This window comes from Sturnus vulgaris, chromosome 6 (genome assembly GCF_052056855.1).
Source record: "Sturnus vulgaris isolate bStuVul1 chromosome 6, bStuVul1.hap1, whole genome shotgun sequence".
Lineage (NCBI taxonomy): Eukaryota > Metazoa > Chordata > Aves > Passeriformes > Sturnidae > Sturnus > Sturnus vulgaris.
In genome coordinates this window covers 18,184,001-18,210,560 of record NC_142248.1, presented here as the reverse complement: position 1 = coordinate 18,210,560, position 26,560 = coordinate 18,184,001, and the positions used below count along the sequence as shown (strand labels likewise).

The 26,560-nt window shown below is 41.0% G+C and overlaps 1 protein-coding gene across 3 annotated transcripts in view; it reads right to left on the bottom strand.

Moving 5' to 3' along the window:
- The window catches only part of MEIS2 (Meis homeobox 2), a 174,062-nt gene that overhangs the window by 146,738 nt on the left and 764 nt on the right, over positions 1–26,560 (bottom strand). For 2 of the 3 annotated variants that reach the window (XM_014891633.2, XM_088167208.1), the window contains exons 2-8: positions 25,671–25,965; positions 24,407–24,639; positions 22,620–22,761; positions 22,041–22,091; positions 21,214–21,264; positions 20,093–20,242; positions 9,926–10,040 (exon numbers count right to left, since the gene is read on the bottom strand). In XM_014891633.2, coding sequence (XP_014747119.1) covers positions 9,926–10,040; positions 20,093–20,242; positions 21,214–21,264; positions 22,041–22,091; positions 22,620–22,761; positions 24,407–24,639; positions 25,671–25,682 — 754 coding nt within the window. In that variant the 5' untranslated portion in view covers positions 25,683–25,965. Of the gene's footprint in view, positions 1–9,925; positions 10,041–20,092; positions 20,243–21,213; positions 21,265–22,040; positions 22,092–22,619; positions 22,762–24,406; positions 24,640–25,165; positions 25,205–25,670; positions 25,966–26,560 lie in introns of those variants that run through there. The other variant, XM_088167209.1, reaches the window with a different exon arrangement.

Here is a 26,560-nt window from a genome sequence, read left to right as displayed (position 1 = left end):
AAATCTTCTTCACCTATCCTACTTCCCCAGCTATATAGATATAAAAGCTGCTGAGAAGCTGTAAGAATTACAGAGTGGTTAGCACTCCTCTTCTCAGGCAAAAAGACAAGGCATTAAGACAAAAGGCCAGCATACTACAATGTGTGGTGCCATAATGCAGTGTTTGATGCTCTAGAGGACCCTCAACAAGTACTGTACAGCAAAAAAATCAATTGAAAATCAGCATGATAACAGAGCATGAGTTGCCCTGCAATAGCCTTCAGCCCCACAAGGCTAGCGGGGTCCCTTTCATTCAGCAGGCTGCCCTGAGCTGGGTGAGCCTGCCCTCCTGCCCCAGCACTCCGCACAGGTCCCTGCCCCTTACCCACGGCTTTCACCTTCATCCTGGTTCTGGTAGGGCTAGAGGTTATTTTCTTCACAGTGGCTATTATGGGGCCATGTTTGTGATTTGTGCTGGAGACTGTTGATAACACAGGGGTGAGTTTTTTCTGTTGCTGAGCAGCACTTGCACAGTGTCACCAGTGCAGAGGCTGGAGCGCACAAGAACCTGGGAGGACACACACCTGGGATAGGTGACCCCAGCTCACCAAAAGGATATCCCCACACCATATGGTGTATTGCTCAGCATACAGAGCTGTGGAAAAGAGAAAGGGAAGATGCCCACAGTGATGTAATTGTTGCCCCAAATTGCTCTTATGCATGATGGAGCCCTGTTTCCCTTGAAATGGCTGAACACCTGTCTGCTGCGGGGAGGTACTGAATGAATTCTTTGTTTTGCTTTACCTATTGCGTTGTCTTTATCTCAGTCCATGAGTTTTTCGACTTTTACCTTTCAGATTCTCTCCCCCATCTCACTGGCAGGGGGAATGGGCAAGAGACTGTGTGGGGCTGAGCAGCCAACTGGGGCTAAACCATAACCACCTTGCACGGTAAGGGAAGTTGACAGTAGTTCTTTTAAACTTTTAGAAGTGGAATTTTCGTTTTCTTGGCATGGATTTGAAGGCTTTCAGTTCTCTCTCTTTATTTCCCCTTAAATAAATATCTCGTCTAAGTAAACCTACTGATTTTGTACTGTAAACACCCTCAGCATTAAACAGATCCCTCCAATCCTATGGCAAGTTACAGAGGTGATTCCTCTGTCATGTTAAACAAAGAATAACTCTAGATGTAGAGGAGAAAGAAATACTGTTCAATTCCATGCAAATTGTTATGCATGCAACAAAATGGGCCTACAAATATTTCACTCATATGGTAGGTTTAATTTCAATATTTCTTTAATTACTTTCCAACAATGTCTGGTTTCTGTTGAATTTACGCTAGTACTTGGCATTTGATGCAACCCCAAAAAGATAAGATACATATGTCCCCTCTTCACAGTCTTGGCATTTTTACCTTAACTCAGGCATTGAAGATATTGGTTTGAAAAATTACCTTGCTGATTAGATGGCTTTTCTGGTAAATATATTGCATTAATCCTTACATTCTGAATATGACATAAGGTATACAAACGTTCTGTCTGACTCAACAGCAACATATTATGGCTTAAGGAGGACATGTATGCTGGTCTCTGTGAGCAAAGAAAGAGCTAATTGGGAGTTAGATTCAGTGTGATTATCAGCTTGTTTATGATAAGGGAGTACTCTTCTGAAAAGCACTGTAAATTCATTCCCTGATTGTGGTGTTAAACCACAGCTCACCCCTCCCCCCCCCCCGCCTTTTTTTTTTTTATTTGGTTAGAAGGGGCTTTAAACTATTTTAAGCAGATGATACTGTCATGCTTTGATTTTTGTCCATCTTAAAAAATAAATCAGCTACATGAGCCTGATGTCAAATTTCACTTTCTAATAGGAGAAAGGCACATTTTAAGTGTTTACTATAAGAACACATTTGGGTAATTTTTCCCCATGTCATTATGAACATTAGACTGACCCAATTAATATGAAATGTTTCTTTGCTGCTGGAACAGACCGTGTTACAGAAAGAGCCATTTGCACAACCTGTTCATGATTATGGGCCATAAGGACACAAAGATGGCATAGACATTTGTGGACCATCTGAATTCTTACAGAGGAACGGGAAAGAGGAAAAAAAAAATTTTGTTAGCTGACTGTTGTGGGTCATGTTTTTTAATCCAGAGTATTGGACATGTAACACAGCAACAAGAGCTGATCATTTTGTTTAATCACCTTTTGGATCTGTGCCAGATGGTCTCTATTGAGAGCGCTGCAAACAGAGAGAGATGAACTGCGTCTAACATGCCACTAGAGCTTTCCCGTAAATGTCTGAGAACTGAATCCAACAAGAATTTAGTCTCAGAGCAGAAAGGGATACATTTAAAAACTATGTGCATTAACTATACTTTTCCCCATAGAATCCTCACTTGGCATGAATAATTTACCCTCTCTTATGCTAATGGGATCATGAAAGTATCCCTGTGTCTTTAGTGCAGCTATTCTCAGCTTTCAGTAATTACCCCACCCAGTGAAAATAACATGGCTCCTGCAGCTGAACGTCCTGGCGGTACCTGGCAATTACAGAGAGCATGGCTGACACAGGAGCGGCCCAGGGATGGACACACGGCCTTCGGCAGCCTGAGGAGCAGCTTGAAAAATTAAAAGCCTTCCACTGTGAACATTTCCGTAGTTGCTTAGGATCAACAAGGAGAGAGCAGCTCCTGCAAGGGCATTTTTATTTTTTAGGGATGACAGTATTCCAATGCACTGTTCAGGCACCCCCGTATTAAGAAATAGAAACATTTTTTTGGTCATCAACAGTTTAAATAAAGCTTATGGGTTGGGTTTTTTTAAATAAGAGCTGTCTTAATAAACAAGAGGGAGAATTAAAAAGTCAATTAATAAGCGTCCTTCAGTGTCTGACAATTTTATCTGCTACACAAAGGAAACCCTGTAGTATTTCATTAATGAAAAGTTTTTATAAAACCATTACAAAGAACTAGGCTTTGACCTCTGTCCATAGCACTCCATGTTAGGTAGTTCACTATGTAAAAATTATCAGGCTAAAACATCTGGGAAAGAAAGCTATGAAACAGCAGGGAACGTGGCTGGTTTATTGTTTATCTTTTGTTTATGAGGCAGTATTCAAGTTTAATTACTACTCTAAATTAAACTCTAACAGGCATCAGGAGACATCCCTTTACACAACTATGTTAAAAAAAAATCCAGAGATTCCAACACTAGATCTTTCAAATAAATTGGTGTATATATAGGAAGAAATTAGTCTGTAACAACACAGGAAGATATTTAAGCACTTAATACTGTATATTTGAATGTGTTGCATTCTGAAGCCATTAATATTGTAGCAATCATATAATTATAATTTAGTGAATGGAATGTTATCTAGCATTTGGAGGCAAATTGGGTTGGGCTGAATAGGATCTGAGATGGAAGGAATGGCCTGAGGGGGAATCCTACCTTTGTATTTTGAAATACAAATACATAAATAAATATATACGCACATATACACATACATATGTTTAAAAATACCCAGAAACATGAAATCAGACACAAACCTCTCCACAGTAACAATCTCTTAAGTAAAATCATGTAGTTTTTTCCTCTGACTATTCACATACAAAAGTGGAAGAAAGAGTTCACTATGTTTACTGTAACAGTAAGTGACCAGTTTTAGATGAACTTAGCTGTAGGAAAAAATAAAAGTTGAAAGCAACTAGCAAAAGATTATTCCAGATGGCATCTGTCATATTGTATTTAGGGTTATTTTAAAGAGATTACTGCCACTATGAAAACATTCCATTGACAGAGTTTTACTAGGCTGCATTTGAAACCCCAGCAAAACAGACTACAAATATGGAAGTAAATGTGTATGTAGATTTTTATCTGCATCTAAATATACAAACCTGCATGGATTAAAAGGTAAGAGTGAGGTGAGTAACTTGAATACAAGTGTAATATTTTAAACACCACACATACACTCTCTAAGCTGTAATTTAATAAAAGGTGAGCAATCCGCAGTTACTACCAGCCTGATTATTAGAAAACTGTACTGTGAAGTGAAAATTCACTATGAAAATTTAATGCTACTTATTGAACAGTGGGTAGGAACACACATATTTTTGCAATTATTGTTTAATTGCTGGAGTCAGCAAACATTTTTTCATACAATAGACAGAAATAAAAGAAAGGATGGGAGGATATCAAAATTTGACTATATTTAGCTAAGCTGGTTCTGGCACGATCATGGTTAATGTGCATGTGGTGTGCAGTGTGAGCTCAGCAGTTACTGGGCCAACTGTCTCAGTATTTCTGGGAATTCTGCCTATTCACAGTGCAGGGATTGTTCAATTGCTGCAAAATGTACAAAATGAATTTTACAAAAATGAATTGTAAGGAAGGCCCCATTACAACGATTTTACAGCAAAGATGTCAACATCAATTTTTCTTTCATGCATAGCTAATGATTAAAACAACATATTCCATTTGCCTAAGAATTTATTTCTTATTGGCACATCAAAATATTGAAATCAAAGTTATCTTTACTCTACCCGTATTACTCATTGCTGCTGAACCCACACCATTGTTCAAACCATGAAAAAATAAAGCAAACTTGGCAAGAAATACTTAAAACAAAGGCTCATCAATATTCTCCAATTTGTCAACATCTCAATTACAGCAATGGAAAAAATGTAAATTTCATGTGCTTTGAACACTAAGGGGTCTATTCTTCTGTCAGTGCACATGCGTAACTCCCATCACCATTAATGGGAATTACTCATACATATCAACACAAGGACGGGCCCCTCAAACTTGAAAGGAAAAGATGAATTAATAAGGGCTACTCGCTTCCTGTATCTTCCTCAGTTGAAAAAAGTCATTGTTCTTTAAGAGTTTTTCATACTTCATACAGTTCACCTTTATGAGAGCTGTGCCTTCTGAAATAATGCATCTCCAGTGAAGCATTATTTATTAGCAAGTTTGATTTTTCAGTCTGGATGTTTGAGCCTTTCTATCAGGAATTTCCTTTCTTACAGAAGGCAGCTCTCTTCCCATAAAACCATACCCTATCGCTTTATAGGTAAAAATACAAAGGAACAAAAATGTGTTCTGAATCTTTATGACGAATATGCATACTAGCTTCAGCAGGCTAACCATACTTACAGAAATAAGGAATAAAAAGTTGTAGCATTAGCTTTTGGATTAGCTTCCAAAGACTTTGCATGAATATGTTATTTTTAAATTTTTGCTAACATCAACATATCCCTCTCCTTTTTCTAACTACTGGAGTTTGAGTCTAAGCTTTGTGTAGTGCCAGTTGAGTTTCTAACACTAAAATAGAACTTTGGGCTTTATCACCTAAGTCTTGTAAACAAATTTGATTTGCATATGATCGTTATTACAGGATGATATATACTGAATAAGAAATATTACTACTTAATTTTTCCAACAAGCATCAGTCCAGAGAGTTAACCTGTGATGGATGCTTCATTTCAGTTAATATCTTAGTTGACTTTGTTCTGAACCAGATTATGGAGTCTTTGCCAAAGAAAGCTATCATGGACAGACATCAAGCTGGCACAGAAGTTCTTCTAAACTACTTTGAGATTTGCCCTAGAGAGTAGCCTCAGATATTATTTATAAAGGGGCAGATCATTCAGCACAAGTAGTTACATTAAAAAAAAAAAAGCCTAAAAAGCCACACAACAATGAACTACTCACTCACATGTGTAAAGCAAAGTAGATGTGATACTCATATTTTTACTGCTCTATAACGTATCAGAATTTTCTAATCTGTCTTCTTACTTATGATGGGTGAAGTTTGTCATCCCAGGTCTAATCCTAAAAAGATGCTGAACTTCCTGAAAAATCCTGAAGGAAGACAGCCTCCATCTGACTTGGATGGATCAGGCTCTTTGAGTGAGCTAACTATGAATATGACAGATCAGGTCATGGTACCAATCCTGGTATCATAAAATATGAAACTGAAATTATTCCCTGGTGCTTTCCTGTAGACCACATGTTTTTAAACCTTAAAAAGATTTATTTCCCATTTTTCATACATAATCTGCCATATTCGTTATTTGCAATATCCCATAAAGAAATTAAATAGGAATTAAAGTCTGGGAGCATCATATCCATCACTATGGTACAAACTGATGCCAAATTCTAGAAGTCATTTAGCTTATTATGTAAAGGCAGTGGCTGTTTTCACTTTGTTTCACAAAGAATAAAGAAAACACAATACCCCAGAAGACTTTCAGATGTGCTTTTTCCTCTCCAAAGAAAAGGGTGGATGATAAAGCTACACACACCTTTTAATCTTCCACTTAGAGTTTTTACACATATATTCTTTGGCAAAAACCCCAGGGTCTTCTCTTTCCCCTCCCCTTCTCTCACCCCCTTTCCTGCCATCTCCCTTGCTATAACTCAGCTAACCCAACAGAACCAGTCAGTTTTAAATTTCAGTTGGGACCCCGGTGACCTGTTAATGAATCTACAGAGAGGAGAAAAACTCACAGTGTTGAGTTATGCCTGGTGTTGCTAGCTGACTTGGAGTCAGAAATGCTTGAAGCGTTAACGTAATTGCAAGAATGTGAAAAATGAAGCGTTGGGCTCCTGAGCAAAGCGAAAGGTCAAAGCAAGCCCTACACAAAACAAGTCTCTGGAAGATGGCCTCATTAGACCATTAAATCAGCTTCTCCTTTTTCTCCTTTGTAAGATGTTTAGAGTGTTTTATTATCGGATACATTTAACTCTTTCCAGGGCAGGCGGAAAGTTGATCAGACCTACTACATAATTACTAATCTTTAAAATAGTATTATACAGCATTGATTTGCATTTGTGGATCTGAACTGGGATAAAGTCAATAAATGCTTGGTGGATTACAGATCACTACTACTTTGGCTTGCCAGATGATCAATATGTTGTATAGCTTAGTTTTCTGTTGAACAAGTGAGGTGACATGCTAAGAACAACATAGACACTCACCACTAATAAAATTAGGATAATCTTTCAACATTTACTGCCTGAAGGCCCTTTACTTAACTCTTCCAATGCCAGCATGTTTCTAATAATACCAAACACAGACTAGATTAACCCTTTTGATGCAGAAAAAGGGCAGTCATGCACTGTTGTGGAGAGACTGTCCTCCATAAAGAGACAAAATGCCTACACCTTTTGATTTGATTCAAACTGTAAGAATTATGGATGGATAGATTCTTCCAGGTTATAAATAGATCTACCTCATGCAGAGAAAGTCTGAAAAAAGTCATCACTCACCCAAATCCTTTCCATCTCCTCCCTCCCCAGAATAAAACAAAATAAAAATAAAATATTATAATTTAAAAAAAATGATCACAGGATACACATCATACATTCAAAGCAAAAGCAGCAACCCCTGGAAAAAGTGCTCTCAAAAGCCAGAAGAGGCTAACTCTAGGATGAATCAATCTCTGCTGCCACCAGGCATTAGTGGAGAAGACTGTAAGTTGCTAATGTAACCCAAGACTCTCTAATGAGCTCCCATTTCCAAGAAATCCTTTGGGGCAAGTGGAATACTTGAAGCAGCATTTGTGGAAGCTCTTGGCAAAACTGCAGGAAAACCAAGTTGACCCAAATAAGTAACTGCACTGGAATAGCTCAAGAAGGCATCTCTCCTTCTTGGCATTGTCTGGGACCAGCTCACTGCCTGGGACCTGCTCAGGAATTACAAGATAAATTCTGCCCCCCTCAAGGAAGCCTAAGGAAAATTCAAGACAGACCTCACTCTCTTTACTCTTTCCCACAATGGAGAGGGTGAGAGCAATCCAGAGCCATCTCCAATGGGAATTCTGCTGGTGTTGTAGAATAATCTTTCAGCTGCCAACAGCTGAATGGAATGGTGATTTGCCACTGGACATTGGCTTCCCTTTAGAAGGCCCAGATGAGCACAAAGGGAAACATACTAGCAATGTTTTACCCTGCTAGGCTGGACAGCACTAGTGACTGATTTGGCCCCTCAGAGGTTGTTCCTCTTCTGCAGAAATGAGTAACAGGTTTGTTGAAATCATATATATTGGCAGAAACCCGTTTCCAAAGGAAAGTTGGTGTAGTAATCATCAACTGCTTTTTCTAATGCTTAGCAATATTTCCCAAGCACCCAGAGTTACATGGCAAGGGATCAGACTATGAAATGCAAGATCCCTAGATACAGATACAAGGGTTTCTTTATATCAAGCATGGCTCAGTGAAGGAACTTTTCTAATTTTTAAGGGGTTCCTGGGGCAGAGTGGTGATACAGGTGTGGGGAAACTTCTTCCCTAGGGCTGGAATGAAGGTGGCTGACCAATCAAAGGGATCATTTTTAAGCAGGCAAATCATCTGCTACACCAAGCACTTTAGCTACAATATATCATGTAAACATTTGATCAACAGTCAAGCCTATGGCCAGCCAATATGCTGTTTAGCAGTCAACCTCTCCCTATCATTAGCTGTTGAAGCTGTAGTGGTTCTTGCTGGGTCTTGTACAGTTCCAGTTTAATCCCATAGCAAAAAATCCTTGTGACTCATTTTGGAGTTGGATCACACCCTATGCCATGGCTGCTTTCTATCAGCAATAAGATTACAAATGTATAAACAATTCTTACAAATAAGAGACAAAACCAAACCACTCTACCAGAAACAAATTTAGAAAGTTCCTAGAATCACAATGGGTGCAACACCAGATCATCAGGCAGATGAGGGGAGCTAGCTCTGTGCCAAGCAATGGGCCATGTGAGAGATATGAAATCACATATCTCTTCTGCTGTCTAAGCATGAAAAATATCATGGAGGGAAACAGTCTGCAGCATGGGAATAGTCAAAGCAACTCTAGCCCCGAAGGCTTCTCCCTTCTCCAGTGTTGGGATCCTGCAAGGCCAGTTGGACGTTAGCCCTGTCAATTGTCTCTGCTGGGCACATGGGGAAAAAGACAGGCAAAATACTCCAGGTGTAGGAGAAACATCTCCTGGTGAGACCAGATCATAAGACCTTAAAGAGGTAATGTCTCTCTCACTGGGAGAAGCTTACCATGTTTTCAAGGAAAAACAAGAATGGAGTCTATCTTAAATTCTGGACTTAAAAAAACAAAAAAAACAAAAAAACAAAAAACTCTTGAGTCAAGATCCAAGAATGACAGCAGGCCATCTTTACCCAACGTTTAGCACTGGAGGCCTGACTCTTACACCTTCTGGAGCCACTTATTCTTCTAATGAGCACGTGTAAAACACTATCATAACAGAATGACAGCCTTTGACACTCTCTCAGCATGGATGCAGATGACCACACATAAGGTGCAATGCAGTAGGAAATAAAACAAAAAACCCTGAAATAATAATCAAATCTCCTGAACCATGAGAGGGTTTCACTCTATGTAGATACAGAAGAGGTTTTGCAGTTCAGGTGTATTTACCATTCAGAATTCAGATTTTCAGAAGCAGAAACAAATCTCTACAATCAAACATTTCAAGAAACATTTTTCTGTCTAATTCAGGGTTTGCTTCTACTTTATATAATTTAGCAGCTTCATAAATTCACATAGAAGTCTCTTTCTCAGATAAAACTACAGGTTAAACTCTCCATCTTTAATCCAACTCAAACAACTGCACCGCAGCTGGAGAGTATGTCTGTCATTGTATTTACTTACACCACACAAAAATAAACTGTAGATAACCAAATTTGTAAAGGAATTGGCAGAACTAATCAATTGTTATTACAAAGCTTGTTTGAAGATTAGATATTTTGCTTTGAAATAATAATAAAATGCAGCTAAGTGGGTTAGGAAAAGGAAATACCGTCTCCCTAACTTACAGCTGATTATACTGCAAGTCTGCCACTCCATGTTTACTCTAAGGCAGATGTACTGATATAATGAAAAAAGCTGGAGTTATTTTAGTCATGCCTACTTTGTGGAGGGAAAAAGTTTGACCTTTTACCTTGCTCGCTGCTGTTGTCTCCACTCTGGGAAGCGTGGCCCCCGCTGGAGGGCCCTGGTGTGCCTGCCGAGTGCGTTGAGGTTGCATCATCGTGGTCTCTCCAAGATGAAGGATTCTGGTGTCAGAGTGCCAAGGAATTTTTTCCACGGTTCCCATTCCAATAGCAAATGAAGAACAGAAAGCAAACCGGGAGAAGAGGGGAGGAAGGGGAGGAAAGTATACACATTAGCATTTGTGAAATGTGCCAAACACCTATGCTGTTTGCACAGTGTAATAATTCTTCAGCAAAGGCAAGCAGAGGAGATACAAAGATTTATGTGTTAAAACACAGGACAGATTTTTTTTTCTTTTTTAAACTTTCCACAGAGTTGTCTGGATTTAATTGTTTGAATAGTACTGGAAAACAATATTTCAGGACAGAAAAAAACCCCATAAGTTTAGTGTCTTAAGGAGTTCTACAGGGTAGTGGTGGGGGCAGAGGAGGGAAGAGTATCTGCCTACATAGTTTATGATACTATGTGTTCTCATTAGGATCAGGACAGTTGGTATGCAAGCTATCTCCCCATACTTTGTTTTTCCATACTGACTACAGCTACGCAGGGAGAAAAGGAGGGACATTTTTCAAGAAGTACAGGAGAACACACATGGGAGAGTAGTGTGTCCTCACTCCCTAACTTCTCTGTCACCCATTTAAATGCTGGGAAAACTTCCAACAAAGTTGTGAGGGGCAACTCACAAGCAAGCTTTCTCTCAGAGACATTATATACCAGGAAAAATGCTTCCTCACCCCCAGCCACCACCTTGATATGACACATTTCAAGAGACTTTCTAGATTTATCGCTGTAACAGTTCACTTACAAGAATTGTCAAGAACAACCACCAGGTGATTATATAAAATAACTTGTATAGTGATTTTTATGTAATTCTTTCTACATTACTATGCATAAAATACTACAAAGGGAATGCAGAAGACAGACTTACAGAGTTTGCAAAACTTGGCTAAGTAAGAGCTGAACTACTGTACTTAAGTCACATAATTCACGTATGCTTTCTAATTTATTGGGTATTGGCTCTCCCGGAGAGAGGAGCTGCTATTTGAAAGCATAAGTGAGGAAAACTTAATGTTAAAGTTTAGTGCTACTTTGTTGAGTGTATTCTCCTCCTGTCCTCCTCCCCTTTCCTGATCATTCCCAATACCCTGCTGTTGCTTAAAGGAAAACAGGAATTCTACTGTACAGGAAGAGCTTTATCAGCACCACATGAAGGCAGGCAAGAGATGGAATTTCCTCTGGCAGAAAAGGAGAGCAAGAACACATGAAACAGATCAGAGTAGGGGTTGGACTTGCATTACTTGTCACCTGCGTGCGACAACTTAAATTGAGCACATTATAATAATTCAATAACAACAAACAACATATCTCCCCTCAAAAAAAAAAAAGGTTCTTAGATTGCTTAGGATTGATTGTGGTTTAAATCTGCATCGTGAAATAACACTAGACTATTAAAGGATGAGGAGAAACTGAAAGCAGAAAGTGACAAGTTGGATAAATTCTTTGACCAGGACTGATTCTGACCCCATCTATATCAATGTGTAGTAGGAATAAATTCAACATAATCAACTGATTTACCCTTTGTAAAATACAGTGTAAATGTGATTGGGACCAAGTCCCAAAATCTATATTGAAACATCTCAAAGTAATCTTCTAGCACTGATTAGTACCACATGCTGTATAGCAACACAGAATAGAACTGCCAAGTAACGGCTTGCTACGATACCCAGCAACATAAATCTGACGGGCCCGACCTGGATCTCAGCAGAGACAAAGGAAAGAGCCCAGGACTTCAAAAGGCTCCCAGTAAAGTCTCAGGTGACCAAAGGGTAAGAAGGATCCAAATCCCCTTCACCTTACAAAGACAGACACACATATACACCCGCCTATGTGGTTCCATGACAGGAAGACATAAGTAAAATCAGAAGACAGGTCAGGATCTGAAATTTGCCTAACCTGTCAGCACAGCATGCAGCACAATAGCACTTACGGCACAAAATCACCAGTCCCTCCAAAACTTAGAAGACTGATCTACTTTTCCTCACACGGAACTACAACAGGAAAAACTGCCACCCAACAGTAGTATTTTATATTCATTGAGATTATTGTGTTAATTTTCTCTAATTAATACTGTTATTCCCCACAGTTTCATCTAAAAAAAAAAAAAAAAACCAACACAAGAAAAAGAAAATAAAAAGAAAAACAAATAACCCCCCCACATTTTACCATCATTTTTCAGAGTCAGGTGGAGAGAAACACAAAAAGAAAGATGAGAAGTCTTGAAAGTTGAAGCAGCCCAGGTGTTATTAAAAAGAACAAAATACTTGAATATAAGGTTAGCAAAAAGTTCAGATGGAAATAAAAGGCAAAAACTGTGCGAGTTTCTTTACAGCCTGGATTAAAACACAGTTGTGCCTATGAGCTTCTCTTTTTATCTCTGACTTAGGAAGCCACTCAAATAGCTTCAAGCTGAAGGCAAACAGCAGACAGGAGCTCTTCAGCCCTCTGCAGCCTCTTAGCGTCAGCTGTTTGCCGGATGGTAATCAGATAAAGAGCTAGAAGAAATACATGAAAAAGAAAAGAAACAATAGCATAGCATGAGTTTAGCCCTCCAACAACATCGTGCTGGAACCTTCTTTTAGAAAATGTAGTAATTGCGACATGCTCACCTAGGCTAAACTTTTCAGGGAACACAGTGAGTTATGCTAATTTTGTGTACTGCAGGCTCTCTTGTGCTGGCTGCTGCTGGAGCTCCTTATCACATGTACGAAAGTTACAATAATTAGCTGGTAACAGCTCAGCTATGTTTTAAGGCGAATGTCATCCAAAACCTATCACACAATATTTCAAGATCTAGACCAGCCTTTCTGTTACAAAGCCGTAAAAATCTGGATAGGGTCACTGAATGAGACTTCCCACAGCTGAAAACACTTGCTGTCTCTACCAGGCTGAGCTGCTCTTGACCTCAGTTTGTAGATCCGGTTTGAGAAAGACAAACTGTATTGATTGAGAGCTCAATGTATTTCTTGTGACACAGTTTTCTTGAGGAAGCTATTTGGCAGATTTTTGTTGGAGGACAGAAAAAATATTTACTAAATGCAACAGTAGAATGCTGAAGGAATTTGAAAGGCAGAAAAATAGTTAGACTTTAATATTATAAAAAAAGGCAAATAATTTTAGGGGTGGAGTTTACAGACTCATAATAAGGCAGCATTCTTTTGGTTTGGACTAAGATCATTGTACAAGTCAGTGAACTGATCTTTTTCTCCCCTAGACCATTTCCAACTTCACCTCCCTCAAAAAATATTCTTGGCCAAATGACGAATCATAAGTATTTATTTTATGCACATCCTCAAAGAAAAAAAAATGACCAAATGGCACCTCTAAAGTGTGCTTCACTAGAAAACTTCATCAGTATATTTGAGGTACCTGAAGGGATCCTAGTCTAAAGCCCACTAATATTAGTTGCAATTTTTCTGTTCGTTTCAATGAAATTTGTATTGGGTTATCACACTGAAAAACAAAAATTTAAAAAGAAGGAAAAGAAGAAACCAAACACATAGCTTTAGATAGATTACACAAACTCCTAGCATGACTTCTCATTTCTTCTTGAAAGTTTAGTAATCACTTTGCAGAAACACATTGAAGAGTGGGGATGATATCTGCCAAAATGCAATTGTCTGTTTTGTGTACGTGTGCATACTATAAAAATTTCACACATGTATGACCTAAACTAATGCCAGATACCACAGCAAGTGAACAGCACACATGTATCTATTCCCAATAGTTCTAATAATTGGGAGCCAAATATGGTACTCCTCTTGCTCTTACCTAATTGTGTTAAAGAGCAGTGTTACTAGGAGGAAAGCAGTGAATACTGAGTAGAGCACAATAGAAGGAGATGGAAAATAGATACAAGAAGCTATGTCTCCAGGGGCAGTATTTTCTATTTGCTGGGCTACAGACTCACAGCTGATAATGCAAGTTGTAATTAATATAAAAGCAGGAGACAATATGGGGAAAGCTTGTACTAGCAGGGCCACAGGAGATCACTCCACTGCTATCCACTGTTTCTCATTTACACACACGGCCTTCCCTAGAAAACATAATCTTGCCAGTGTTTTTTCCCTTGAAAGTAAAAAAATAAAAAATTGATTTAACACCACCATTGAATTTTGCTAAATCTAGAAAAGAGCAACAGAAAGGACAAAAGGCATACAATGCCAATCTGACACATTTCTCTTTTGTTGAAGCTGAAAATCTGCTTGGAAAGCATAAGAGCTTTTAACTAGTACAGGATTTCTTGAACAGAGATGTTGTAATAGAGAAATTTGATGTAGGATAAGCTTCAGACAAATTGCAATTCTTGTTTTGTATGTCCAAAATATCTGCTGTGCAAAGTCTGGCTAGCTTTTTGTGAGTGTATGTAGTCCTACTAGGGCTGATTCTGGTCTCATACTGATTTTTATGGTGATATTAAAGACTCAATTAACCATAAGGAATCTGCTTCTTATTTATAACTGGGAAATAAAATTAATCAGGCCAGCTGATACCCATGTAAGTAAGCTGAGCAGGATTTGACTCACTTATTTAAACTAAAGTTTCAAGTATACAACTCTGACAGGATCAGGCCCCAACATAATTTTATCAGATGAAATTGACAAAATCATTAATCTTACAAGAACAAACGAAACACAACTTGTTTTTATGAAAGAAACTACAATGCTAAAGCTTATTGTTTCTAAACATGGTTGGACTAGAAGGTCTGGTAAATTAATTCACAAACACAAAACTGAATTGAACTACTTGATACAGATGGCATTATCCCCCAAAAACACAATTCAAATCCTGCTCACCTTGTTCTTACAAGTAACACTTGTAAACACAGTAAAATGACTGATATGACTGATACCCCAAAGATCTGTATCTAGGTACAGCCATATATGAAAATATGATAGACTACGCAGGACACAGAAATCTATCATGTGCATGCACGAGTTTCTGTGTGTGCATCTCTGTCTGTTTTGTGTGCCTAAAGTTCAGGGTGCTATCTTAGAGATCACGTCAAGTGCATTTAATAATAAACCTACTATTTAAAGAAACTTTCAATAAGACAAAAAGACATGAAAAAATCTAATTTGGCATAATAAGTACGTTTTCTAAAAAAGACTACTCCTGGTATTGCTAAGGTTTTTTTTCCAAAAGATGCATACTTAATATGATTACTTTTTTTGTACTAGAGTTACACAATTGAAACAAAAACCAAGACACATCAATCTAACAGATATTTTGTATATATGCACAAGTTTTAATTCTTCTCCCTTGATTTTGCATTTGAAGAAAGCATCAGGAGCAATTTTTGAGTCTCCTAGAACATGGCAGCATTCTGAAAAGCTGCGTGTTTTGTATTTTCTAATTAAGATTGAAATCAGACATGTAATCCACCTGTCACCAAGGAACTGAGACTTGAAAAATCAGGGGGGTGCTGGGTTTTTTAAATTGTCCTTCTATGTCATTCTATGTGGCTACACTTCATCTAGACTGATAACTCAAACCAAAAAGGGATCACAGTTATCAAACAGATACTGAAAAACATTATTGGTTCAGTTTGAGAGAACAGAGTTTAAACACTCAAATTTGAGACTTCAGCTGTTGACAGAAGTGTACCTTGGCCCACCAAAAAGCAGGAATGCACAACACAATCTACAGTCTTAGAAAGTTCCTGAAGCTCCTGCCCCTTCACAAAGTACAGGGCCTACCGCAGTGTCCTAAGTCTGGAGGCACGTTCTAAATTTGCCTTATTATTGTTGCAGTTAGCCACTTAGTTTTCCTTCTGACACCCTACAGACAGAAAGGGAACCTTTGGGGTCTAATCTGGTGTTCCTCGAAACTCCCACTGAATTCCACAAAAGTGTGGCATACCTGCAGACTCCAGCATCAGGCCCCCAATTGCTTCTTCATTACTCAGTGAAATCTTACCTAAAGAATTAATTGTATTACTGGAACAGGTAATAATACTATGTCTAGTGTACTACACTATTTTTATTTTTTCTTATCTGCAAAACGTCAGGAATTTGCACAGACCATTCTTTGAGGAGAAATATTAAAGAAACGTTAAGTTGTCTGGATATCCAAAAGTACAAAATAAAGTATCTCCTCATGTGAGGGCTGAAAGGTTTAATATTCAGACTAATCTTTCTCTTCTACAGCTAAAACGTTGGATTTCTAATCTGTCAAGAGTCTTTTTTTATAGAAGAGATGTATGTATATTTTTAACCATTTTAATTATATTTTAGGAATTATAATCTGTGTATTATTACCTCTGAGCTACAAAAAAATGAACAAATATAAGAAAGACTGAGGCTCTGATCCTGTTCCCACGAAAGCCAGTGGAAGGACAGCCATAAATTTCTATGGGAGAATTACTAGACTTCAAAACAGGTTTGTGCCAAAGGAACAATTCTATGACACCAGGTGAGGCCAGCTACAAAAGAAATGTAATTAAAGTACAAAATGTTATCGCACGTTCAAAAAAAGTTTAAAAACCTCCAAATTTTATGAGCATCATATTTTTCAAATTTAAATAGCTTGAAATAAGAAAAAAAAAAGATCTGCAAACAATCTCAGACAAACAGACATTTTAGGCTGAACACAGAATTCAGGATAGGGCCTGGTATGTTTAGTTGAACAATAATAAATTGTCTGCGCTGGGAAACCAAACTTGAACTGCAGCTGCAAGGGGTTTTTTTCCCCTCTTTTCTTATCTTTTTTTCCTCCTAACTAATCTGGTTCAGCCAGGGCATAGCTGTAATTACCTTCTTCCCATCTACAGCTAATACCTCAGAGCAATAAAAAAAAAACCGAGGGTGTTAAAAATTCAAACACTAATTATGGGCTGTTATATTTACTAAACACAGCAGAGTAACAACAAAAGTTTCAGCTTCTTGTGGCCAGCACTACACTATTTGATCTACGAAGTCCCTGGACCCTTTACACTAACTATATTACATAACAGTTAATAGTGCACTAAAATAAAATTCAATAAACACATTTATTACCAAACATGTACAGCATGACCACTTTCAGCTGTCTCCTTTTTTCAGCACAGGTGTATCTCTGAAGAGTTCATTCCTTTGTTGTTTTTGGGTTTGGTTTCTAATTAAGTTATATAAATAGCAGAGATTTTGAAAGGGGAAGTAGGTAATTTTTGAGTACCCCATTTAAAGTCTTACGGTAAATATTGGCTAATCCTACAATTCTTTGTTACTTTCCTTCATGCCTGTATTAAGGGCTAGAAAAACAATAAAGCTGAGAGCTGCCTTAGTTCCTAATTCAGCACTGCCACTGTCACTACTACCACCCCTCACATTCACATTAAACACACAGGGTAGCTTTACACCACTTAATAACAATAGAGGGGTATGGATTTTTGGGGTGTCAAACAGCTGTCACAAACTGTCACCTCCACAAGAGAAACCTTGGCACACAACAAATTAACCTACACTTCTTTTGAGCTATCATTATTCATAGCCAATCAGTTGAAATGCTCCTAGTATTTCATGTGCAAATAAAACCATGAGGGGAAGACCCGTGGATCAGAATAGTGGGCCAATACATAAAACAGAGGAAACAACATGCTGTCTCTGTCCTTCTGAAGTGGCTCATCATCACCCCTACACCAACTTTCACCAAATGAGATCTAGCCTAAGGCTATATATTAAATATGCATATCAAGGCAAATGAAAGAAAATAAACCTGGAGAGCCAAATTGGACAAATTTGCATGCTTGAACTGCTGCATTTTCAGGTAGATGCTCAGAAATGATAGCTCATTTTTTAATAGACTTGCATGTTTATATTAGCCATTTTTTAAAAGCTTTTCCTTTTCTATGAATAAAGATGCATTTCTTTCTGCTGGAACGTTGTACAGTGCAAATATAAAACATGATAGTTTGACTAAGCTATAAAAAGGTGTTAAAGTTTTGTCAGGAAAACAAGCTAATATAAAAAAAAAAAAAAAAAATCCAATAAGGAGACACATTTCCCAAAACGCATGAATAAAATGTAACTATGTGATACAACTCTTCATTTCCCAGTTGGTGTTCTGGTTGCACAAATTATTGCTTCCTTTCAAAACAAATAGCAGGGGGCTAAAGTAAAAATGTTATAGCTCAAATCTCCAGGAAATAAAAGGCTTTAAATTATAATACCCAATGAAGTGGTAAACCCTAACGGGTGCAAGATAAATGGGTTGTCATATTTATTTGAGTTTGTTTTTGGGGCCACAAAAGCAAGAGGAGATTCTTCTTAGGGAAGATAATAGTTACCAAATTATCAAAATGCTAACCCCCTCCACTCCTGTCCTATCAATGCACGTGAATTTAAATATTATAATGGTGCACTGCAAATTGGCTTGAGCATTTGCCATCTGCCAGAACCCTAAACAGGCTAGTTTATCTAATCTCTTCAATATAAACATAAGCATGCTCCATTTCTACACTTCTACTTGAAACACACTCTTGTAAAGAAACTGTACTGGAGAAACATGTATTTTTTTTTCTGTTTCTCTAAATTTTACAGAGTGACTCACTATCTTTCAGGTTGCCACTCATTTCAATTTCTTTTCTAGTACTCTCCCAGAATACTTATGCCCACGAATTTAGTGTTGTAAAATGCCATGAAACAAATATTTTTGAAATTGTGTCAGGCCTCATGGAGTTTATTACCTATATGTGAGTTAGCTGATAAGCAGAGAAACTTTAAGGAAGATCTGCATACGTTTTTTTCTCTCAAAATAATAGATTTAAAATGTAAAACACAGCACAAACCTTGTCATGCAATGTTTACTGAATACAAATGAGAAAATGAAAGCTAAGGCTTGGGTCCAAAAATATTTCCCGTAACTAAGCCACGCCAGAAGGGGGACATTTAGAAGAATTTATTATTATTTTATCTCCCAATTCAGCTTCAGTCCAGGTCTAATGTAATTACCAAATACACACAGAAACTACATGTTTTCAAAGGAAACAAAAGCTCCTAGAAAGCTCATTCTCTCTGGGCTTCCAGCTACTCTTAACACACTGGGAAATAAAGGCAGGGGCCTGTGCAGAAAGCATGGTTAACTTCACACCGGGTGTTAAATTAATATTTCAACCACTAAAATATTAGACTCTATCATTTAGAGTTCAATTGAATCTAAAACTGTATAAACCCTTTTGCCCCCCAGGGATGCATTCCTATAAATAAAGTGGAGTTCACACCCACCCTTTTTAACCAGAGCTATTCCTTCCCTTTTCTGCTGTACCAGCTGCAATCTCTCCCTCCACATCCCGAAGTCTCTCTGCATCTACATCTTTTGAAGGATCAGAGGAGCTGCTCCAAAACCCGGAAAAACAAAGGCACTCTCCTCACCAGGCACACCAATGTTCAGTCCTACACACATTACACTAATTCACCAACTCCTAAAGTGTTAAAATCAACCGCTAACCTACGGTTACTCAATCATCGTTCTCTCCAACTTTCTGTAATACATTGTTAATAATTGCTTCATCAAGGTTACTGTCTTTTATTATGAAGATGCTTCAGGCGTTTGGCAATAAGTCCATATTCTGACAATAAGTTGCTATAAAGCAAAAGCATTGGAAACTCTAATGTGCTAACCCCTTTTTTAATGCAGTGTAGTATTGCCAATAATTCTCATCACTTGTCATCCCCACAAGAGGGGAGGGGGGAGCAAATCAGCAAACTTTCTTCCTAACTTTCTTGTTTGTGTTTCCTACATTGATGCATTGATTACAAAGCTGGCAAAGAACAGGAGAAAGCACCGATCCCCACATCAAACCAACAGTTTTCTAACTCTCCAAGCCGCCTAGACCAGGAAACTTTACAAACCATTGCAAACTCGATGTTTTGCAGATGAAAACTAAAGGAACCTTTTGCATTTCTACAACTTTGCATAGTGAGAGGGAAGAAAGTTTGAAGATGAGATTCGAGCTTGTAAGAGGTTAAGGTAATAATAATACTAACAGACAACAGCAGCAAGGCAAGGAAATCCACAAGAGGTCCTCTAAGCAGGTTATAAACTTTAAAAGTGCCCTAAAGAAAGCAGAAGGACTTACATGATCGGCTAAATTTGTGGAAGATCCTGAGAGTTCTTCATGGTCTGATTTGGAGCTGCCATCCCTTTCATCAATAACGAGGTCTATTGGCATTTTTCCTTTCAAACAACTAATGTACCGATGGCAGAAATTATCACACAATTCATGAACCTGAAAAGAATAACAAGAATATGAGAAACAATAATGGCAAAATATCGCATTTCAGCTTTTTTTTTGTTTTTGTGGGGGTTTTTTTGGGTTGAAGTTTTTTGGGTTTTTTTGTTTGTTTGTTTTTTGGTTTTTGTTGTTTTTTTTTGTTACAAGTACAATCCTCTGATATACTCCACAAGTAACTCTAATTAAGGGGGACAATAGTTGAAGGCAAGGAAACAATAGAGAAATTGTTGCAGCACATATTATTCTCTAGAGACTTGCTGCAGCAACAAGTTAGAGAGAGAGATAGTCGGCTTGGACTTGTGTGCTGAAGAAAATCGGATTTGGTGATAACATCGGAACACTGGGAGCTGGACCCAGGTGGTATCTCCGGAGCATACACAACCCAGACAGGTACAACTAGTCACTCGGGACGGGATCAGTTTAAACCGGGGCTGAAAAAAGGTCTAAATGGCCGGGAGCAGTAAAATGAAGCTACTTGCTGAGGTTGTGGGAAGAGCCATTCTCGTCCCAGGGCACAGCCCCTGCCCACGCCTCGCAGGGGCCCCTGCCTCTTCCAAACATTTAATGCTTGCTTGGGGTTAATGTGCCTGACAGAGCCGGAGAGGAGAACGAGTGGTTTCATTTCTTTTTGTTAAACATAATATTTCTGAGTGGGAAAAAGAGCTTCTACTGAGGAAAGGGGTAAAAAGGATGAAAGGGCTTTAATATTTAATATTAGTAAATATTGAAATTACACACACACACACACTAAAAGGGAAAAAAACGGTCTGGGCATGTCTGTCGGGTGTCACATGCTCTGATGGCACAGGTTACAGTGTCACAATGCATTACCCCTATCTTCTCTGGCCATGTTTACAAGTCAGCCCAAACAGTCGGGAGGAAGGGAGCCGGGGCGGGGGGGAGTGAGGAGGAGGGGAGAAGGGGCAGGGAATGGCTCGCCCACCGCCCACCTCCGTGGCTCTTACCTTTTCTAATTCCAAAAGATGAAACCTTAGTACTTGTATTGCTTGGATCATCTGCAAGAAAGTTTTGAGCAAGGGGTTACGTGGGAGACAAGCACGGAGGCTGAGCAGAGCCGCGAGCCCGAGTGGGAAAGAGGGAGAAGGGGATTGTCAGGGAGCGCGGTCATTATACAGGATTTTAGCTCATTGGTCACGCTTCAACAATTCTGATCAACTTTAAGCTAAACACTTGATTTTTATCATATTTATTCCAGGAGCGGTGATTAGTGCTTTATTACCGCGATCTTGGAGAAAACCTCTTCCTCTCCTCGTTCCCCTCTCAGCATCCCGGCCCTCATCCTTGAGGGTCCGCAGAGAAGTCAAACACACGCTCCCACCCCCACTCCCGCCCGCAGGAGAAAGGGGGGTGAATGTGTGTTTGAATAGTTTGGCATCTTCTTTACAAGCGGATTTAGGCACTTTGAATATTGAAATCGTTCACATTAGCAAAAGAATTACATTAGAAATCTCCAGCTCTCTCTTCTTAAGCAGTTACTTCCTTCACTTTTAGCTTCCCGTGGCTTTCAAACTCAGCTTTGCAATGCATTGGGGCTTGAGACTTTGCCCTGACTGGCTCTAAGAATAAAGCTCTTTGAAGCCCCTTGACGGCAACTTGCCGAGCGGCCGGCGGCCCGCTCCCACGCCGGGGCTGCCCGGTGCCCGGCCCGGCAGCCGCTGCCCCGCCGCACGGCTCGGCCCGGCCCGGGGCGGAGCAGGGCGCTTGCCAGCAGCTGGCGGAGGGGTCGGGAAGGGCGACAGGGGAGTGCGGTGGAAGAGGCAGCAGGCCTTACCAAATTGTCCAACTCTGGATTTGAAGAAAAAAGTGGTTTTTCGGCGCGGACCTGCAAGAAGGAAAAGCGGCGTGAACTACAGCTTCTGTATTTACCCCGTAACCAGACAGCCCGAAAGGGGAAAATCCCTTTGACAAAATCGGCCAGTACCAAAATCCAGCTGGACGCCCCTGGGACACCGGGCTGTGGAGAGGAGCCCGCTCCGCTCTTGCCGGTCCGGCGCTGAGCCGGCTGCCGGTCCCACGGGACCCTTCTCCTTTGGGTCCCCTGTCCGCCTCCCTCTCTCTCTGCCTCCAAAACTCGGCCGCAGCTACCTTTCCCTGTCACTAATGCAGGAGGGCAAGGCCCGGGAGTCCCAGCCCGGCAGCGTGGAGGGGCTGCCGGCCGCGGAGGCGGGGGGAGGTGGGGGGGTCAGGGCCAGCCGGGCCACCAGGGCGCACCCCCGCCACGCCGGAGAGGGGGCGCGGGGGTTGAAAGGGGAAAGGAAAGGAAAGGAAGGCTGCCCCTGCCCCTGCCAGCACCTGGCCGTGCGGGTCGAGGTTCTGGTGAGGGTCGGGGGCGGGGGGCGAGGTGCCGGACCTGTTTAGCGAAGACGGCGATGTCCTCGTTGAAGGAGTCGGAAGAGCAGACGTCCCCGCCGGCCACGCCGGGCTCCCGGGGCGTGCAGGTCGCCAGCTCGCACTTCTCAAAGACCAGAGCTAAGAGGGGGAACAACGGGTGCCTACCGGGCGGTGGCACACAAAGAGAGGGGAGGGGGTGGGGGAGAGGGAGAAAGAAGAGCTGTAATCAACAAGTTTTTTTTTTTTTTTTTTTTTTTTTAATGCACGGACACACAGACACGGACACACGGGCACAACCACACTCTGCAGTCTCGCAGTAATGCCCCGGGCAGAACAGTGGAGAACCACATTTTGAAATAAAAATACCGGGTTTGGTGGTGAGTTGGCTGTTGTTGTTTTGTTTGTTTGGGTTTTCTAAATTTTGAAATTGCAATGCCCGAACCACATTCCCCGTGCAGTCCTCACCGACGAGGACAAAAGTGACCTCTCTAAACGCACAAGGCACCGAACGTGTTCAGCAGCAGCTCAACTGAGAATGTTACACTTTTGCCACAGCTTAAAATACCGCAAAACCTGGAAGATCCCATCCCTACCCTCCAGCTATGACCTAAAACGAGAGCACAGCTAGGCAAACTGCAAACTACTTAATACGTAATTTTATTTTTCAAGGGGCCTGCTAACAAAAATGTGGTGAAGTTTCCTGGCTTAGGAAGCACACCCAAGTAAAATACCATCTGTCCAGATAAGTGAGCTGGGGAGGGGGTGGAGGAAGGGAGCACTTCGCGAAATATTTTCCCATAGTTGGTGTAGTCAGAAAAAAAAAATTATCTGCGTACTAAGTAGTAAGCATGCATTTGTTTCTTTTCCCATTTGGTGCCTGATCAAGGCCCCACACTCTGTCATAGATGTTACTAGCTCTCCTTTTAGGATCAGTCAGTATTTTTTCCAAAAGTGACTGAAGGGAATCGGTGTCATTCCCTTCAAGCAAAGCCCTGGTGCAGGCTGGAGTTTTGCTGGGTATGGGTTTCTTTTTCCTCATGTTCTTTCTTTCTTAAATAGAAAATTCAGCTCATTGCCCCCAATGTATTTATGTCTTCTGTCTCTGGGAAGAGCTGTTTGCAATAAGTGAATCCCTTTTATTCTTACTACCTTCCGCGATGTGAATAGCTCTTTATTTACGAAGTTGGAAGAGTGGTATTATGGCACAGAAGAGAACACCAGAACAACACTTCTCCAACTAAAATCCAGAGCAATGAGAGTCTCTAACTCCTAAGTGGGGCCTTTCCAAGAAAGAAAAAATAACAACAAAAAACCCACGGGTAAGAAAGGACACCCCCCCACCCCCCTCCGGCCAAAACACAAAAGATGAAAAAACCGAATAAATAAAAAAAGAAAAATGGAAGGACAAGGCAACACTACCTCTCTCCAACCCAGCCTCTCTCCCTAAGGAGTCTGTTTCCCAGCACCCGTTCCCCGTGGGTGCGGGTACCTCAGCCGAGTGAGGCTGGGATCGCCCTCGTCCCGGGATCGCCCTCGTCCCGGGATCGCCCTCGTCCCGGGATCGCCGGCTGCCTCAGTGCCACGGCGCGGATCTCCCTCCGGGGCGGGAGGCTGGGGCTGCCCTGCCGCCGCCTTCCCTCCGGGCTCTCCGGGCTCGCCCCGCCGCGCTCCGCTCCGGGGCCCGGCTGGCCGCTGCGGCCCCGCGGGAGCTGCCGCCGCCCGCCCGCCCCGCTCTGCCCCCGCCGCTCCGCGGGCACCAGCGCTGCCGAGCCGGGCCCCGGCGCAGGGCGGCCCGGTGGCACCTACCCGTAGATCGCGTCCTTGTCCCTCTTCAGAGCGTCGTTGACAGCGGAGCCCATGCTGGCCGGCATGACATTGGGGTGCGGGGCGTGGGCGCCGTAGTGCTGTCCGGCGTGGAGCGGCGGCCCATGGTTGAGGTGGTGCACCGGGGGGATCGGCCGGGGGGCGTGGGGGTCCCCGTACATGGACGCCGGCACCCCTACTCCGTCCATCCCGCCGTAGTGGGGCAGCTCATCGTACTGTCAAAAAGCGGGCCGGAAGAGAAGAAAGAAAAAGAAAGAGGAGAAGAGAGGGGGGAATAAAAAAAAAAAACAAACAAACAACAACAACAAAAGTCAGAAGAGAGTAAAGCGCCCGGACAGACACAAACAGAGCAAAACAAAACAAGAACAGCCACAACAGAGAGAGAAATGCTCAAAACAAAATCAACTGGGACCGGGAGCAGGGGCTGGAGGGGCTGAAGGAGGAGTGGGGGTGCGAGGAGAGGTAAAAGGGGAAAGTGTGTTTGCCTGTCTGCGTGTGTGGGGGAAGATGGTCCTCTTCAGCACAGGCAGGAGAAAGCCTAACAAGGAAACGGGGATGAAAAGGAAGGAAACGGAGGAGAGAAACTAGAGTTACTCTGCTTTAGAAAAGAAGAAAAAAAAAAATAAACAAGCAGAATCAAAACCAACTAGATAAATAAATCAACACTAGAAAGGAGAGAGGAAAGGTAGGGTGCATCGGGAGGAGGGGGAGAGATAAAGGGGGAAATAATCTGAAAGTTACCAGAAACATTATTTAGTAGCAATTCCCCTTGTCCTTGTCACAGCCAGAGACAAAAAAAAAAAAAAAAAAAAAAAAAAAAAAAAAAAAAAAAAAAGGAAGAAAAAAAGAAGCAGCTATATGTGTATACATATATATACATTCGTATATACACAGACACACATATGTATTTCTTAGTCTTTGCTAGGCAGCAGCAGTAGCGGCGGCGGCAGCAGCAGCAGCAGCAGAAGCAAGCTTTCCCCTGTGAAACCCGTGCTACTGAGCAGGCAGAGAGCAGGGAAATCGCGCTGCTGGGGAAAAAGCTGGAGAGGAAAAAAGCGTGGAACAATTGCAGAGAGACACACACACAGAGACACTCATGCACACACACAAAAAGCCAGCGAATAATTTTTGCTGCTATTTTTTAATAGTGGCCGCCATCATCATCAGCAACAGAGGAGAGCAAATCGGACAGGCCCCTCTTAAGAGAGGATTTATATATAGGTAAGTGTTGGAGATTTAAACCTACCCTTTGCGCCATCAGTCTGCGCTCCAATAAACTCCTGGATGTGTCGTATATTTAATATCCCAGTCCAGCAAAGAAAGTGATTTAGAGTGAAGAAGATTCCTTTTTTTTTTTGCAACCCACTTATAGACTTCTCCTATCCTCCAATATGGGTAAATAATAATAATAATAACAACAACAATAACAACAACAATATATAAAAAACAGTCAAGAACCACGATGAGTTTCTGTGTTTTCTTCTTTTTTTCTGTCTCTTTCTCTTTCCTTTTTCTGTCTCTCTTTTTCCTTTTTTCTTTCTCTACGCAAAAAAAAAAAAAAAAAAAAAAAAAAAAAAAAAAAAAAAAAAAAAAAATTGTCAAGCCCCCAAACTGAAGGTTACGATCGGCCCGTCAGCAACCCACATGTAACCAAACTGTCGTGTCTCATGGCTTTTTGCCACTCCAGCTGTCAATCAAAGCCAGGGAATGTCAAGGTAGTGAATGAATGATGGTTGATGATGATGAAGAAGAGAGGAGGAATCTTTTTAACCCCGGTTTCTTCTTCCAGTAACTCCGTGCTCGGGTTTTGCCTTTTAGGATCGCTTATAGGGTTGTTGGTTTTGGTTTTGTTTTGTTTTTTTCAAAGTACTGTGAAGGGGGGTGGGGAAAGATGCGAAGAAAAATTGAATAGTTTGCAAAGCCCGGACTTCCCCCTCTCTCCTTTTTTTTTTTTTTTTTTCCTCCCGCAGGTATTTTGTCTCCCTCTCTCCCTCACTCCCCGGGATGAGTGAGTGTCAGTAAGTGTTGGCAGGTTGGCTGCCGGCTGCCTTATAGAAGAGGCTCAGTTTTGCGGCGCTGATCGGCGGGAGAATGAAGTGACGGAACCCGGAAGTAGTGGTGGCCATAGCCAGTCCT